Raw genomic sequence first — 17,904 nt, 5'->3', positions numbered from 1 at the left:
TGCCTGCTACTGGCATTGGTAATAGGACTTGGCTGCCAATCAGCAGGGCAGCACAGCTGAGTTTGCTTAGGCAACTGAGTGGGTCACCTGACCAAAAGGGGGCAGGGCCTGGCCTTTATAAACAGCGCGGCTGAGGCTGGAGTCAGTTCCCCTCTGACAGGCTGAGAGGTAGGAGCTCTGCTGTGGAGCAGAGCAAGGCAGAGCTGCCTGAGTGCTTGAGCGCCCGCGTGCTGATGAGATGGAGAGGCCTCTGACAGGGAGGCTCAATGGAGAACCAGGGTGGCATGGGATGTTATAGCCGGTAGGCTGATTTTTGGGTTACTGCCGGTTGGCATGGCTTTGAGTTTGGTTTTGATGGTGATTGTGTAATACTGGAGGACTGGGTGAGGCTGTAGGGGAAGGAGGAGGCAGCAGAACGGGGGTGGGAGGGTGTTCCTGGCGGCGCAGAGGGTGCTGCGTTTTGGGGTGTGCCCAGGGAGGGCACAGTGATTGGTGCTAGAGTTGGCACTGTGGATAAGGCACGGCATTTTGGGGTGTCCTGACCTCAGCCCCAGTGGGGCGACCTCGGGGGGAATTAGGGGGTGTCCTGACCCCAGCCCAGTGGGTGTGCTATCGGGAGTAAAGCCCAGTGGGGTATACGACCCAGAAGAAGGGTCGGGGGCCAGGCATGGCTATGAGCACCAAGCGCGCAATTAGAGGGCGTGAGAAGCGCGCGATTAGAGGCCCCGAAGAGGGCATGTATACCGGGGAGGCCCCGGTGAGGGGGCGCATATCAGAGAGGCCCCGAAGAGGGCATGTATACCGGGGAGGCCCCGGTGAGGGCAAGCATAAGATTAGAGTGTTTGGTGAGGATACAGGAGAAGCCCCAGATGAGGGCAAGTCAATTGGGAAGCCCCCGAAAGGGGCGAGGGCAAGTCTAAAGAGCCCGGAGGGGGCAGGGCGTGCATATCAGAGAGGCCCCGGAGAGGGAGTGTATACCGGAGAGGCCCTGGGGAGGACACGTGCATAGAGACACAAGAACGTCCAGAACACTGGCGAGGCTTGGGCGTGGTATTGGGGGCGGAAGGAGCCACGTGACGCCATGGGGGGGTGCACCAAGAGATATCCGTGTAGGGCAAGAGCACTGGGTCTGAGAAGCCCAGGAAAGGCAGCCTCCCATTAATATTATATAAACAGCAAAGACGTGGCGGGCGAGACGAGGGTGCTGGAAGGGCAACTTGGCATGGTGGGGCGCAGGAGAGATCACGGCCACTCCTGGGGCCCCGCCCTGTGACACCTCAGAAAATGGCTTGGCAGGCCGCATGGCGGCCTGTGGGCCGTATGTTGAACAAGCCTGCTCTAGCACCTCTGGCCGAAGGGCACTGGAAGTTGACCCCTGGCTGAGGGCCCCTTCCTGAAGATTGACAGGTGGCCAAAGTGGAGCACCTTCATTAATTTTTGTCTGCTCCAGCGCTGGCCTGCTGCAACACAGCCTGGCCCCCAGTGCTGTCTCTGGATGGGAGGGGGAGAAGGTAGGGGAAGGGAGGTCCATTCTGGGGTTTCCCCAGCCATGCTGGAGTTGTGGGGTAGGTGGATTGGAGCCCCTCACCCGCACTGTTTCCAGAGATAGTCTACATCTACCTTAAACTGTGCTGCCTAAAACTAGTTTCAGGAATCCAGCTGAGGCCTTAGTGCCAAGTAGATAGAAATAAATAGCTCCCTGTCTGACATACAATGCTCCTGTTAATGTATTTCCTTTCTGGCACACCCACATGTTGTTGTAACATTTGGTTTGTAATTTAATAAAACCTTCATATCCTTTTCAGCTATACTGCCATCTAGCCAGTTATCCCCTATTTTGTATTTTTATATTAGATTACTTTTAGCTAAGTATAGCTTTTTGTACTTCTCTCAGTTTAGTTTAATTTTACTCATCTCGGAGCATTTTTCCGATTTATCGGGATTACTTTGAATTCTAATCCTGTTCCAAAGTGCTTTTTAGTCCCTGTAGCTTGGTGTCGTATGCCAACTTTATTAGTGCACTCTCTCTATTCCAGTGGTTCTCAACCTTTGGTACCTTACATATCCCCTGCCGATCGATGCAACAAAAGCGAAACTAGAAGTCCCACCATGGCACTAACGGTTTTGCTGCCACGAGCCGAGTCCTGCTTTTTCCACGATGGCCTGGGGCAAAGCAGCCTGTGTGGGGCTCCCCTCCCTATCCCCTAGCATACTGACGCTGGGGAGTGAGAGCCCCAGTGCACCAGACATGGCAGGAGGGGCAGCGGCCGGAACTTTCAGCCTGCAAAGACCAAAACACAGCACTTACGTACCCCCTGCCCATGTCTCGCATACCCCCAGGGGTATGCATATGAGAAACACTGCTCTATTCCATCATAAGGTCATTAGTGGTAATATTCAAAGGTATTAGACCAAAAACTAATCTGAAGGACCCTGGTTAATAGATTCTCTCAACTGACAGCAAGGTATTGATAACTACTAAGTGGGTGCCTCTATACAAGCAATTACTGCGCATGAATAAACTCTGGAGCAATAAGTTACAGAGTTTATTTATGTGCAACATGGTGAGCTGGGGGCAGCAGCCCTGGGCAGCCTCCACAGTGAAGCACCCTCATGTCCCAGCCAGCCTGGGCAGCATCTACTTGTGCACTGCTATGAAGTAAATTATTTACTCTGGCCTAATAGGGGCGCATGTGTAGATGCCGAGACATTTACTGCATTCTAATTAGTCAACTGTGCAGAAAACATCTTGTGTAGACATGCCCATGCCCAGTGTGTCTCTTCCCCTCCCCCACCAGTTGTGTGCTAACTTAATAGTAATATTACCTTTTTGCTTATGAGATTTTGTTCTGGAACTATGTTTAGTGTTACTAAAGCTAAGATATATCACATGAAATGCACCCCACCAAAACACCTAGGCCAATTACTCTGTCAAAGAAAAAAAATAGATTGGTTTGACATTGATTTTGTTCATGAGAAATTTGCATTGGTTGGTTCTTATCTTTTAGATTAGGGCTGTCCAACTTATGAGAAGCCAGGGACCACAGCCTGTGGGCTTTGGGTCCTCCTAGGTCGCATATCATGTGTCCTCTTCTCTCACCCCAACCCACCCTACCCATAGAATTGGGGTAAGGGAGTGAGAGGGTGAAGGGGGAGTCTGGAGACACCAGCGACAACAGCAAACCAGGGTGATGGCTATAATGGTACCTAGGTGGGAGTCCACGGGCCACAATTTTTTACCCCTTAGCTTTATGGTTGGAGAACTGGACAGCCCTGCTCTAGATCATTCAAATTATCTAATTTGTTTCTTGGTGTCAAAGTTTGACTGAACTCTCCAGTCCTGTGTTTTTTTCCAGATAAGGGGGGAAAGGGTTAATTTTCTTTGTATGTCTGTTAAATCACAGCAAAAGTTAATGATGCAGCGGCACCTTTAATCTTACTCTTTTTGCCATGCGCTCCCTTGCTGCTGAGTGTCCGAGAGGCAATTAATGCCCAAGTTTTCCCAGGCTCAGTGGGTATGGCAAAAAGAGTGAAATTGAAGGTGCTACTGGTGCCGTGAACTTCCTTGGCAATTTAGGTAGGTCCCTGTCTATACTGTGTTTGAAGGAAAGACTGACAAAAGAAAATATTTGTTGAGGAAAATTTAAGGGTGCTTCAAGGTGGGATTTATTAATTCTATTTCTAGAAAGCAAAGAAGTATCCAGTTAAAGGATATGAAAAAGCCCATTAACTGCAGCTGTAGAGTGCAAGGGGTACATCGCCTGGCCTAGTAGTAGTTTCATGTCGAAGTTAAGTAGTTAATATAGTGCCCCACATGCTCTGTAAGCTCAAGGACCAGAAGGTTCCAGAGAAGAGTAACTTCTCACCTCTGGTGAGGTATTAACTTAGTTTTGAGATGTGGGCATGCCCAGGATGTTTTGTTATATAACTTTGTTGGTGCCAAATGCCAAGTTGGTCACTGTCACCTTCCCTGAGGTGAGCAGTGATGTGATTGGTATTTGGATGATTGAGAGCATCTCCGTGAGGATGATTGGTCCAAAGTATGATTGACAGAGGTGGTGTGATTGTTGAAGGTTATAAAAGGAACCAGATCGGAGGGATCTGCGTCTCCTGCAGAATGAGTGTGTTCCTTGCACGTGGGTGCTGGTGTTTGGAATGCTGTGGCTGGAGGAGCCAGAGTAGCCAGAGGCTGACGTGGTCCAACGCATGATTGCATCTAGTATATTTGAGAAAGTGGCAGGAAATTGTAACCACACAGGAGAGTGCGGGAGGGCCTGGGAGGCCAAACTCTTCCATGTGCTTGTGGGTATGTGTGCAGGATGAGGGCTGTTGTTCATTGTTCAAGAACTGAGACTCTTCATTATTGAACCGAAGCTGAGAATTATTGGTAACCTGCTTAAGGAGTACAACAGTCATGAATAGATCCTTCCAAAAGTTCTTCATTTGCTAGTGAAAGATGACGCGGCAGGTACTTTGTGTGGTTTATCAGCAGCACAGTCGGTCCTTGTGTAGGATTCACTTCTTCATTAAGTCAAGCTGTCCACCATTTCTTTCAGCAGACAGGGTGTGCTAAATATCTCAAGGTATAACCTAGATTTAGGTGGGTTAGGGGGGAGCACCTCCTGTGGTTGATCACTGAGCTGGGGGGGGGGAGGGGGATGCACATGCCCCAGCATCACAGTGTTCACAAGCCGTGCCTGGTACTTTGAGGTATGTAGAAAAAACATTTAAAGCTATGTCTGTGGCTGAATTGCTGATTCTCCAAATCGGCATTGAATCTTCAGATTCGGATTCAGCCGAATTGAATTGGGACAGTGATCTAAATCAATTAATTGAAACACTGTCCCCGACTCAGGCCGAATCCAAATAGAACATGGTTCCTTTCACACACCCCTAACAACCGGGACCCCTGTTGGGACTAGTAATGTGTGCTCATTTAAACTACTTGTGCCCCACTGTGCAGTTGGGGCTGAGTATGGATTGGCAATGGGATTTCCCATCCATCTCCTAGTTTATGATGAGCATCAGGAATAGATAAGAACAACCAAAAACTTAGCATGGAAGAGACTGGTGAAAGAAAGGCTCTTGAGAAAAGAGAAAACTTTAGACTGCTGAAAGAAGTCTGATTTTATTTGGAACTGATTTAAATCAGTTGAATTCACATTGAAAGAGAAAGACCAGTACTGGCACTTTGGTTATACCAGTCATTTTCTATTTCTGTTTATTTCAGAGAAGTATCCGAAAGTGATGATCTTTCAGGATAAGAATTTTAATGTTAATTTTTTAATATTTTTCAGCTATCCTAAATCTGCCACTCAGCGAATAAATAAAAAAGTCAACAATGATGCATCTCTTAGAATTCAAAATTTGTCTATTTTGGTGAGACAGATAAAATCTTATTATCAGGTAAGTACTTTTTTCCTTGCTCCATTTTGTGTGGAATTTTAAAAATGTTCTTTAAAAATGTTTGGATATTAGCACAAAAAATGTTAAATGAATGCTCATACCTATGTGAGTTTTGATTATTTTTAAATGTCCCTTAGTCAAAATGTATCACTATTTATTGTAAACTTAGTTGCTATGATATATTTTAAAACAAAAAGAGGGCTCCAAAACCAACTTGTATATAGAACTGATGTTCTTTTCATATAATTATTAGTGTCTATATATATATCAGGTTACATGACTGTCAGTAGTATATAATTCAAAATGTATTTTATGATTGTAAAAAGTAAACATATTACATACAGAATCAGAATCTGCAATTTGCCCTTCTGTTCATAACAAATTTAATGAGATTTTAAACTGTTGCAGCAACTTTGATTTTCATTTTTTTTTAAAGTTTTTATTTTATAATATAATATTTTATTATTTTTTTTTGAGAAGTTTATTCTCAACTCCATTTGAGAACCACTGGTCTGCAGTTATCAGCTGACTGATAGACTGTGTCAAAAGTAATTATCATAAACATATGCCAGTCTGAATCCAGATGTTTGGGATTTTGAGAGAAGATATGGGTGGAGGGGGAATCGTTGTCTCTTAATGGGGAAATAATTTGAGATTTTTGGGAAGCTCCTTTTAAGCTAGTTGTGCTCCTGGGAATTCTTTTAGTTATTTATTTATGTGTCTCTTTCCACATTTGATTTTTATTTGTAAGTCTTTCTCGTTCATTTTTTCCTTCTGGCACACGAAGCAGAAAAGGATGCAACACTTTCTTCTGGTTTCGGTAGTTGCAGTTTAAAATTCATTAAGATTGCACATTTCAAGTTGGGTTTGAATTTCTGCTGTTCTTAGAACTTTTTTTTCAAAGTTATACACTTTGAAAAGTGTAAGGCTAGCTTAGTGTTTTAATCGGCATGAAGTGGTATTGGTAATTCAGTGGGGGACTTCTTTTCTATTTGAACTGTTGCCATATAAGTTCTGCAGCATGGTGTTCATATTTGCATAAGATGTAAAACAAAGATTTTGGCCACTTATTGTTGTTAATCCTATTCTCAAGAATAACCTTTAACTGTAATATCCTGACAATGATCCATTTTGGGGGATTATCTCTGAAATTACCATCTCCAGCTGCAACTATTATTGAGGTTGCCTCTTTTTAAATTCTTGTCTAATTTTGCTGTTTTGTTATGGCACTCACTCTGAGTGGCAGCATTTCTTTGGTGGGTGAGATGTTTCCTGAGTATTGTCTAGAGAAGCAGTTTTGCATAAAACATAATGATTGATGGATTATCTAGAATGCAGGTTGCTGAGGGATTTTTGCCTTCTTGATTTCCACCCCCCCCCCCCCCCCAAGATAACAGTCTAGAGGCTTGGAGTAATTGTTCCCCGTGGCCAAAGAAAATGAACTGTCCTACTTTAATATTAGCTTCAAGTTCCGGTTGTTTCTTTGTCTGGCAGGTGAAAAAAGAAGAGATGAAGAGTATAGGAAAAAAAGTAGCTTTCTGAGGCCCGGTGTTTTATGTATGCACAGATAGATTTCCTTACAAATTCATAGAAGTTTAGGCCTAGAAGGGACCTTGTGAGATCGTCGGGTCCAGCCCTCCCCTGCTCTGGGCAGGAAAGGCTGCTGGGGTCAAATAATCCCGGTAAGGTATGCATCCAGTCTCCTTCTGAAGATCTTCAGGGTCTGTACCACCTCTGCTGGGAGTCTATCCCAGAATCTGGTCACATGAACTGTGAACAAGGTTTTCCTTGTATCCAGTCTGAAACTTTCTTCTAGGAGTTTGTCCTTTGCTCCTGGTTTTCCCCTGTGGTACTTTGGTGAGTTGTTGTTTGCCTAGCCCCTGATACTTACCTCTGATATATTCGTAAACTGCCACCCTTAAGTCTTCTCTTTTCTAGGCTGAACAGTCCCATATCTGTCAGCCTTTCCTTGTATGGTTTGATTTTCAGGCCCCTAATCATGCAAGTGACTCTTCTCTGGACTCTGTTAAGGAAGCAGCAACCTGCAGATTCTTGATTCTCTGTGTGTCAGCCACCCTTTGCCAGCATTTGCTGTGGCCAGTGCTGACCAATGTTCTGGGCCTGGTCACAGGCACAAAGGTATATATCCTGCCATTCCTGCTGTAAGAGGAGTACTGGAGTCAGATGATTCCTAGTATCCAGGGGAGGTTAGTGAAAAAGATTTCAATGTGGGAACTTATTATTGGGATTGCATAGTGTTTAAGGCTATGACTGTGCATTCAAATAATCGTTCTCCTAGGTTTGTTCTGCTGGTAGAGAAACGTAGCCACAGACACATGTGCAGACATTTGAATGAGCTGTGGGGGGTGGGCTCTGTGCACACTTTTCAGTGTTTTTTGCAGGCTACATTAGTATGCCTGACAACAGATGGCAGTGCATGCATGACTCAGTCAGACTGCCCATGGTCAGCCTGTGTTTCGGGAAGACAGGGTCTGCTTTCTGCTGGAACAGCAGTCAAGTGAGTGATACAAGGTCTCCCTGGCTCCTTTGAGGTGGTGCTGGAGGACTGTGCTTTCTTTTGAGAGAAGCCACAGCATGTACAGACATTTTCTTTCCCAGGAGAGACTCTACTGGGAGTGATTTAGCCCTGGTTGTTCCCAGGTTATTTTTCTCCCAGAAGGACTATTTTTCTCTGGAGAAAAAGCCTGAACGACTGCACTTTTGGTTTGTCCTGGGAGAGCAGTGATCCTCCCAGGTGCCATTGGGACTGGGGAGCCATCCAGGGCCTCCCACCCCCAATGGCTGTGCTCTCCTTCTCCCTTCCTAGCTGTACAGGGAAGAGATTCTCCTGCCTTCTCCCTGTGGCAGAGCAGGGGCATGACACAAAACCCTTGCAGGGAACTATATGCAAGTTCCCTAAGGTGCTTTAATTTAGAGCGCCTTCATTTTTTTACTTGATTTAACAAGGATTACTTTTTTACGTGATTGGCCACTTTAATATTACTCTGCAGTCAGGCATGTGTGTTACGACATGGCTGTAGAGTACTCTAAGGGGCCAGATTGCATGAAAAAATGTAACTTCTGTCTGCACTCTTGAATGAGGTTGATTTAGCTCTCTCCTCAGGGAGAAGCACATGTCCCCCTTGTTCATACAAGCTATGGTGGTTGCCAATATGAAACAATCAAGGACTTTTCTACTGTGCCTCCCACTTCCTCCAATACACAGTGGGAGAGGGAGCCAGAAAGCGAGTGTAACAACCAGAAGTCTTCACTTAAGAGAGTTTCTTGATTAACTAATTCATCACATCTTAAATTGTGACCTGGCCATACATTTAGTCACTTAATAGTGATAAGGAATAAGCCACAAAGTTATTACATAAACTATTTGTAATAATCCTGTGGCTGGTTCTTATCACACCTTTAATTGAACATGCGGCCAGCGCCCAGCCTCTGAAGCACTCAGGAGCCTTTCGCTGTATGCGGTGAGCTTCACAGACACCCCAGTCTCCTACCCCTTCTGCGGGCAGAGGGAGACTGTGGTGCACATGACCCTCGAGTGCACCAGGCTGCAGCCCCTCCACCTCCACTTCCAGAATCTCCTCTCGGTGTTCCCCTCTCAGCTCTGCTTGGTGTCCGCCTCAGGTGTACTTATTTTCAAGTTTTGACCCTTTGACCCACACAAAACTCCTATCCTGTTTTTTTCATTAGTTGTCCCAAGTATTTTGTTGTAATCTTTCGTGGACATGGTTCTTAATCTTGCTCATTAGCTGGGTGGGCCTTAGGGCCCACGCTTTTTTGAATGTTACAGATAGACAGGAGCCTTTCAAGACTCCTGTGTGCTCCAGAGGCTGGGAGCACCCTTCAGGTGATTGGGATATCAGCTGAGGAGCTCACCATGTGATCCCTCACCTGGAAGCCCTGATCAGCTGATTGGAGCTCTTAGACTAGTGTTGGGGGTGCATTATGCAGTCCCCCAGTTAGGAGCTCTTATCAGGCTGGGGTTCCCAGGCATGGGAAGCATGGCACGCACAGCTGTTTGGGGCTGTCAGTTGGGGGAGCGTAGGAAGGCAAACTTCCTACTTGCTACAAGATTGGGCTCCCCCTGCACTGACGATATGGTGTGATGGGACCTGACATGGGATCCAACAATTGCAGCTCCTGCTATGCGTGTTGGCATGCAGGAAGTACAATTGTTTGGAACCTAGATTAGATTCCATCACACCTGTACTCTAACCTCTGTCAAGGGACTCAGACTAGTTTATCTGAGAGGCCAAGTCATAATTTATGAATGAAAACATCAAATAGAAAATTACTGTATGTTATAGTTAAATAATACAGTGTAAAAATATGCCTAATATACACAATAAAAAGAATAATACAACTGTCTGCTTTAAATTAACCTAATCTGAATCTTTTTTCGTTCAGGTGGAAGAAAAGCTAGCCTTACAAACATGAAGTACTTTATAATTAGATAATGTACATACTCATTACAGACTTTTTATGATATGTCATTAATAAAGAAAAGGTCAGTCATCTATTTCTCCTTACTACCTTGTCACTGAAAAAGAAAAATCATCTTATGTATAACATCTGTTAAATTTTAGATTGTTCTACTGGATAAAGGCCAAACTGAATTTTTGTTAGATTTGAAAAAAATTTCACTTACATTTTTCACTTTTAAAAGTTCTTCTGTCAGCTGACTGAAATTCTGAGTCGTCTTGGTTTTTGTTGATTTTCTAGTGTATGAAAAAGAAAAAATGCTACATTCTCCTTTAAATGCAAATGTTTAACTTGCATTGATGTTAATGAGAACTAAGGATTCCCATTAAAGGAAAAATGGCTATTTGTTCAAGATCCCTATATGGATCTGGCCCTATCATGCATTCTAATTACTGCACTAAGACATAAGGGGCTAATTAGTGAATGTTTTCTTTTTTAACCATAACTCATCTTTCTGTAAATGTGATTCCACAGCTGTTCTGACCTAGTCTGTGTTAGTTAAGCCTCAGGGAATTATGGGCAGAAATATTCAAAATTATGTGTAGAAAATTCAAAATAATGCAGAATTAATAGGGGTGCACCAATAGAGATTTTTGGGGACCAATACCGATAGCCGATATTTAAGGAGGCATATAAGCTGATGCTGATCCGATATCTGATACAGCTGCCTCCAGGCGGTAAGTCTGGTGTAGGGGAAGAGCTGTGGGAGGCGTAGATCAATGCCCCCGGCGGTGAGGGAGGGGATAGGGGTGGGTGCTGCCCAGCCGGGTGTGGGGGAGTGCCACAGGACAGAGGCATGGCTCTTGGGGTGGGGGCAGCTCCAACCGCTGCTTGCACCCTGGGAGGGCAGGGGTGCGCATGCCCCCAGATCTGCGTGGCATGGGGTGAACTGGAGCTGCAGCTGTAGGGTGGCACTGGAGCCGGCGCTGTGCAGGTCTTTTCTTGCTGGGGGCTGGGTTTGGAGCCAGCTCTGGCGGCGCTGGGAGGAAGCTGCAGCCACCCCAGATTTTGCCTCAGCTCTGCTCCCAGCCCAGCACAGCCGTGCCTTTTCCCAGCACTTGGATGGAGGCAGGGCATTCAGCCAAGACTGCACCAGGTGGCTGGTGTGGCGGCACTGGGAGTGGAGCTGCGGTGAAATTTGGGGTGGCTGCAGTCTCCTCCCAGTGCCACTGGAGCCCATTGCGAGTTCAGCCTTCGGTGGGAAAAGCCCTGTGCAGTGCTGGCTCTGGCTCCACCCTGCAGCTTTAGCCCATCCCATGCCGTGCAGATCCAGGGGCAAGCAGCAGCAGGAGCTGCCTCCACCCCATGAGCCGCACCTCCTTCCCACACTACCCCTCTGCCCCAGCTGGGTAGTGCCTGCCCCCTCCCTCACCGCAGGGGGGCATTGATCTGCCCCCCCATGCCCCTCCCCTCTCCTTCTGACTCACCAGCTGGAGGCAGCTCTCCAAGCTGCCAGCTCTGCTCCATGCTGTGGTGCAGCATGGGCATTTATCAGCCAAATTATCAGCCCCATAGGGCTGATATCCGATATAGACAATATTCTTCATATCAGTACCAATCTGATATTGGACCGATGTTTTGTGCACCTCTAAAAATTAATTACTTTTTACAAATTATACTAAATAGATCACTGTTTGAACCTTCTTTAGAAATATATGTAGGTACTTGTGCATGTGGAAGGGGTGTGGTTGGGAGATCGATGTTGGTTGTTTGTGAAGGTGTGGGTGTGTGCGTGTGAGGTTTGGGGGGTGGGTGAGGGTATGGGAGTGTGTGGGGTTTGTGAGGGGGTATATTGGGTTTGTGGGTGGGTATGGGCTCCTCCACCACATGTCCCCCCAGTATAGCCCACACCGCTACATGCCCCCCTGCGCACAGCCCCCTCTGTGCACACCACACCTTCCCCAGTACAGCCCTACGTTGTCACACACCTCCCCCATGCACAGGCCCCTGCCACATGCAGCCCCACTGCACAGCCTCTGCCACCACATGGCCACCCCCTCCCCCCCAGCACAGCCTCCACCGCCGGTAGGCCCTCATGCTGACCCTGGCCACAACAAGCAGAGTCCACAGCAGCATGCAGCTCTGGTAAATCCTGGGAGCCGCACATGGTGGCTCAAAGCCAACCCAGTTTGGCCGGCTGGCAGGCACCTTTTAGGTCAGACTGGGCTGGCTCTGTGTCAACATATGGCACTCACAGCACTGCAGGCAGGAACCATGTGCAGCTCCAGGCACTGAACTGTAGCCATATGCAACCAGGGGCTCTGCCTGCCCTGGTCAGGAGTGCCCCGAGGGTCCACCATTGGCTGATCCAGCTAGTGGTGGGGGCTGTGCACCATGGCGTGGAGGGGTGTAGCGGGGTGGCCCATACCCGGCCACGAACCCCATACACACCCCCACGTCCACCCCACTCTCCTGCAGGCAGTAGCTCCCCTTCCCACTCACCAGCCACACCCTGGGAAATGATACGATATTATGTGATTATGTGCAGTCATACATTTTCCATGCAAAATTACATGGGCACGTAATTGTGCAATTCCCTGGGGTGTAGCTAGACCTTTCCCTACTCTGTTTATGAAAGTTACATGGTCCTTTTTTAACGAGTAAGAAATAATTATTGCATAAAGCTGCCATTAGTTAATGTACTTTCTGCAAGACCTTCAGTGCAATAGATAAAAGTACAAGATTCAAAATAAACTAAATTGTAATAGGTTTTCTGAGTATCTGTCACCTTTTATAGAAATTTGATGTTTCTTACGGTATCATTTAGCCATAGCCAGCTGTCCATGGTATATACTCTCTGGTTTGTAAATTGCCAGGCAACCTGCAACAACCTGGAGTTGCTCTAAATCCCAATAACTCTGGTCCAGAGGAACTGAACCCAGTTTTTAGATTTCTATGTATTACCCTCTTCTTCAACTTAACATGTATTTTCTGGATGGATGTATTTCTGTCAGTTTATAGATATAAACTACAACTAAGTTACACAGCTACAGAAAAGCATGTTATATGAAATCTATTTTGGAGTCCTTGCAAGTTCACTTGTGAAACTTCTTTGAAATGGGAATTGTTTTATTGATGAAATGTGGTATGAGAAGGATTCAGATTTTTGTCTTACTGTAATAGGGTCTATGGTGGCATCTGTCAGTAAAAGCATCATAGTTCTGCTACATCTCTTTCTTACTGTCTAATCTTATTGTTTTCTACTGTCACACACAAAATGAATTGGCAAGATTAAGAACCATGTCCACGAAAGATATTTAGGTACCTATCTTTTTATTTCAATGAGAGTTACACACTTAAGAAGAAATTAAGTGTCTAAAGTCTAGAAAATTCCAAGTCTTCTGGTGGTAGTTGGTTTTCTGGCTTGCTGTTACTAAGTAGGCTGCAGTGCAAAGACTGGTCCGGATCTTAGGCTTTGAGGGTTAGTACAAGGGTAGCAGCTTGTCTTTAGATGTTGGGTAGTGGGGAGGGGATGCCTGAGGGGACTGGTAAGCAGTGAACTAGGGTTGGCATTGGTAATGGTCCTCATGATGTTGTTAAGGCTGGAATCCATTAACCTAGTGTGAGTGCTTTGGCCCCATACTGGTGCATAGTACTCAGCAGGAGTATATGCAAGTGCCAAAGCAGAGGTGTGAAGTGAAAGGAGCTCTTCTTCTGTTAACCCTACCCTGGACCCCTTCTAGATGCTGGTGGTAAGTAAGGTCCAGCTTGACTCCTAAATAAGTAACTAGCCCGGTTGCTAGTCTTGACTTTTCTCTTTCTTTGCTTGGTTGTTAATTAGGTGGAAGGCTGTTGCCAGTTTTAGTGAGGCTGAGTTGGAGACACCATTTATGGAAGTAGTTGGCAAGGGTATTCATATCTGATGTAAAAGCGGGTTCAGTATCTTCCCATTGCTTGCTTGATTTGTTGGGAGCCAGGTTGTTGGCATAGCTATACTTCTTGGACTGGGTGTCAGGCAGGCTGACAGTGTACACTTTGAAAATCAATGGAGAAAGTACTGAGCCTTTTGGGACACCATTCTTAAGATTTCTAGGGCAGCTTTCCTGTCCATCAATGGTCTTAAGAGTGAAACCACAGTTCTGAAGCATAAGCATAATAAAGCTGACGATTGTTTTGTCAGGTATCATTCGGAGGAGGTTGTAGCAGAGGCTATGGAGCCAGTCCATCAGGATAGCATCAACCTTTTCCCCAGCCTCAAAGCTCTCTTCAGTGTCTTGAGTAAGGAGAGTTAACTGCTCCACTGTTGAACTTCACTGTTTTAAAACTAGCCTGCTCCTTAGGCAGGTGCGAATCAATTATGGGGTAGCCTCTGGCATAATCAGGTGTTCCAGTAGCTTGAATGGAATTCATAGGAGGGAGATAGGTCTTTAGATCTTTACATCGTCCTTGGGCTTGTTGGGTTTTAGGACTGCAATGACTGGTCTTTATCCAAATACCAGGGATCTTGTTGCATTTGACACAGTTGGAGATGAACTCATGAAGCCAAATGATCATCATCTCCCCAGGGCTGTCTTCATTTCCTCAGTACTGAATTCTCCAGGCAGGTATTGGGACCATGAGTCTTCCAGAGCTGTTTGACTTTTCTTTATCTGCCTATTGAATTCCTTTTCAAGTTTGATGTAGTGGCCATTATGCACAAGTTGAGCTGCAATGGGATCAGCTTTGACTTCACACTTGCTTATGCTTTGTTTTTTTCCCTGAGCTGGTTTGCAGTTTGTATAAGTTTTCAATTTTTCATACGTGGCTTTGCGAAAGTTCCACCTAAGTGATGGTCTGCTGTTAGTTGATGCTGCAAAGCTTAGATGTACAATTAGCGATGGCCAGTGTAACTGGGAGCTTCTCCAGCACTCATCTGGTAAGCTGACAGCTGACACTTACACTTGAGAAAGCCAGGTCAGAGTTGGTAGTTATCTGCTATCTTCTTTATTCAAAGCTGTCAGGTTCTTTGGAGTCAAATAGCAGATGCAAGTTGTTTGTTGATGCTCAGTTAACCAAGAACTCTCCCCATCAGGATTTATGTTCTTACACCCCAGTCTGTGCTATGAGTTGAAATTGCCAGCTGCAACACATGGGTGTTGGACTGGGGGGAGCTGGGCAAAAGATAGAGGAGTTTCTGGAGGCGTATACACATTGACAATGGAAGTGTCACTGATTTTGATAGTGAGCCACTCAATGTTGTCATCTGGTGAGGAAGCAGCTTGGCACCACTCAGTGTAGTATCTCTTCTGACAAAGACTGCAAGTCCGTAGGTCTTGGTGAGAGTGTAGCTGTGCTGCTTCCTTTGATACTAAAATGTAGGATGGTAGACAGATTCATTGCCTACCAGCAGCGTGGGCCCAGAGGCTGTAACCACTCACCTTAAAAGGGGCACTGTGCTTGGTGGGAGAATTCTACTAGCAGTCCCATAAGCTACTCAGCTGGTAGCAATCTGAATGCAGGAGCACCAACAAAAGTGCAGCATTAGCTTCCCTCGAAGTACTAACTGAATAGACCATGAGAAGGTTGCCACATAATACCCCTTTTGGTGATAAGTGTAAGACTGCTTAGTGGTCTTACTAAGTGGTAAGACTATAAAGGAAAAACATTTGACTGATTGTTTAACCCTATCAAGATTATGATGTAGTTCTTACATAGTGAGCTATCTACATTTTTGTAGTGAAAAACTTGACATTAAACATTTATTTAATCTTACATTTGTCATATAGCAAGTTAAAGTGGGTACAATTTTCACTTGGAATTTTTGTAACATTGTTTCTTCATTATAATAAATAACAAAAATCAGTTTTATGCATTTCGGTATGGTATGCAAAATATATTTTCAGAATTTGAAATGGGTAACTACTGATAATTAGCTTTCATTAGGAATTACCTTGCAGCTGATAAATTAAGTAGATGTTACTGTAATTTCATAGGACCTCCCCTTACCCCCTTTTCCTTCCAGGCAGAGAATGAAAAATTCCTGTGTAGTATTTTTTTTCCAAAGTATTTTACTTTTGTCTGTCAGCAGTTGTAGAATCCAGTAGCTACACAGTGGAGCTGTTGTGTGAAAGTGTATTCTCTATATTTTGTTTATATATAAAATAATTGTTAGTGTTGGTAGCTCATCACTAATGTCATCAATTAGTAGGAAATAAAGTTTGTGTGTACAGACAGTAAAGGGAAAGAATGTAACAAGGATGTTGGTTTTAATATCAGTTTTCAAAAGGTATTCATCAGTAAAAAAGGTGTTATATTTTTTCCCTTTGAAGCAAAGTTATGTATTTTACCTAACTTTCAAAACAACAATAAGCTCAACATTTGTTTTCTTTTGGAATTTTATGTTAAAAGTTAAGCATCCCCCCCCCCCCCGGTAATGAGTCTTTCTATTGTTGTGTTTCTTCTTTTACCACTTTAGAGCAGTGGCATTCACCCTTTTTAAAAAAATGTCAAACCTGAAAATCAGAAATGAGCTGAGGGTCACATAGGAAAGTATTATGGTTTTATACTTTTGTATATTAATTTAAATTATTTTAATATTAGAAAGGAAATGTACCCTTTTAGTCATTTTAGGCTTATTAATACAAAGGAAAAAAATCAATATTCTGTAGCGTTATTTTAAATATACTGATTTAAATATACAGATGGAGACTGCTCAGCTGGCAGGTACTATTATACCTTACCTTAGCTCCTTGTGCTCTGCAGTGTCCTGCCAGCATCTTCAGGGGCTGAGGTGGTATGGGCTTTTGATTGACTGCCCAAAGATGGCAAGTTTGAGGCCATAGCAGAAGTTCTCGCAGCATGGCCTGTCAGAGTCTAATGGATCTGCAAATTCTGGTAAATACCTTGTCACAAGGACACGAAAAAGGAAGGACCAGCATCTTCTGAATAGAGAATTGTTTGCTTTGAGAACATGGTGGGTGTGGGACTGTGGTGTGTCCCAGAGCAGTGGGGCTTTCTTTGAAACAACTCTGCCATTTTCAGGTGCTGTAGCCGGTCCTGTGCTGTGCCATGTGGGTATGTGTGCATGGGACTGCCAGGGGCAGGTCTCCCCTGCTTTTGCCCTTCCAGCTGCCAAAGTTTTTTCATAGGGCTCTGGATGTCAGGAGCTGAGCATCCCGCCACTTGCTGTTTTTCCCCCCCCCCCAAACGCATGCACGCACGCACACAGCAGGGAAATGAGATGATGAATAGGGGCAGCTGGGAGTTAGGTTGTAGCATCCCAAAGAGACTTGTGGACCCTGTCACCAAGCATTTTAGTTGTGAGAAGTGCTGAACTGTATCCATATCTTTCAGCACCTGTGGTTTTGCTGGAGGTAAAAATTCATCAAAATCATCTTTGCCCCCTTGATTATCCATGTTTTTTAGCTAGACCTTGTTTTCTCTGATCTTGTGGCAGCTGCAGCACTGAGTAATTCCCTATTAGATGGTTGTTCATACAAACAAATCCCTGTCCACAGCCTTAGCAGCTTCAAGGATTTTTATTGTGTTGCCAGGAAGTGGAACATCATTCAGGGGGTCATCAAATTGGTCCATATCCTTGTTTACTTATCCCCTTGGCACAACAAATTTACTTTGAAAAATTGTTTGCAGCTTATCTTGCCTTGCCTTAACAAAAGATTGAAGACAATCTAGAACATTTATAGACTTCAGAACTTTCTGAACATCTATGTTAGGGCTCATGTGAAAAGCAACAGTAACCTGGTTGGCAGTGTTTTGTTGGTAGTGTCCCTACACCTTCTTATTTGTATCTCGATTCCTAGATTGTATCAAAGATGAAGAGTAAAGGGGGCATGAATTTGAGCTGAATGTTCGTGAGAACCATTTCTTGGGGATGTGGACACATTTGTCCAGTAAGAGGCAATATGCAGTATCTTGAGCTCGGGATGCTAAACTGATAGTCCCACTTTTTAAGATGGTTGCTAGACAGGTCATCTCTCATTCAAGCATTTGCTGAAGTGTCTCAATTGAAGGGAAGCTTAGATCATTTTTAAAGGATATTACTAAGATGTTTTGACCGCC

General features: G+C 44.9%; 1 protein-coding gene across 10 annotated transcripts in view; it reads left to right on the top strand.

Moving 5' to 3' along the window:
* The window catches only part of CCDC88A (coiled-coil and HOOK domain protein 88A), a 201,921-nt gene that overhangs the window by 44,790 nt on the left and 139,227 nt on the right, over positions 1-17,904 (top strand). For all 10 annotated transcript variants that reach the window (XM_090049774.1, XM_090049761.1, XM_090049766.1 and 7 more), the window contains exon 3: positions 5,298-5,406. In XM_090049774.1, coding sequence (XP_089905900.1) covers positions 5,298-5,406 — 109 coding nt within the window. The remainder of the gene's footprint in view (positions 1-5,297; positions 5,407-17,904) is intronic.

The sequence above is a fragment of the Crocodylus siamensis genome, chromosome 1, assembly GCF_052110815.1.
Source record: "Crocodylus siamensis isolate JL-2025a chromosome 1, ASM5211081v1, whole genome shotgun sequence".
Taxonomy (NCBI): domain Eukaryota; kingdom Metazoa; phylum Chordata; order Crocodylia; family Crocodylidae; genus Crocodylus; species Crocodylus siamensis.
The sequence above is the reverse complement of the archived record's forward strand: the minus strand, read 5'-3'. Positions and strand labels throughout refer to the sequence as shown.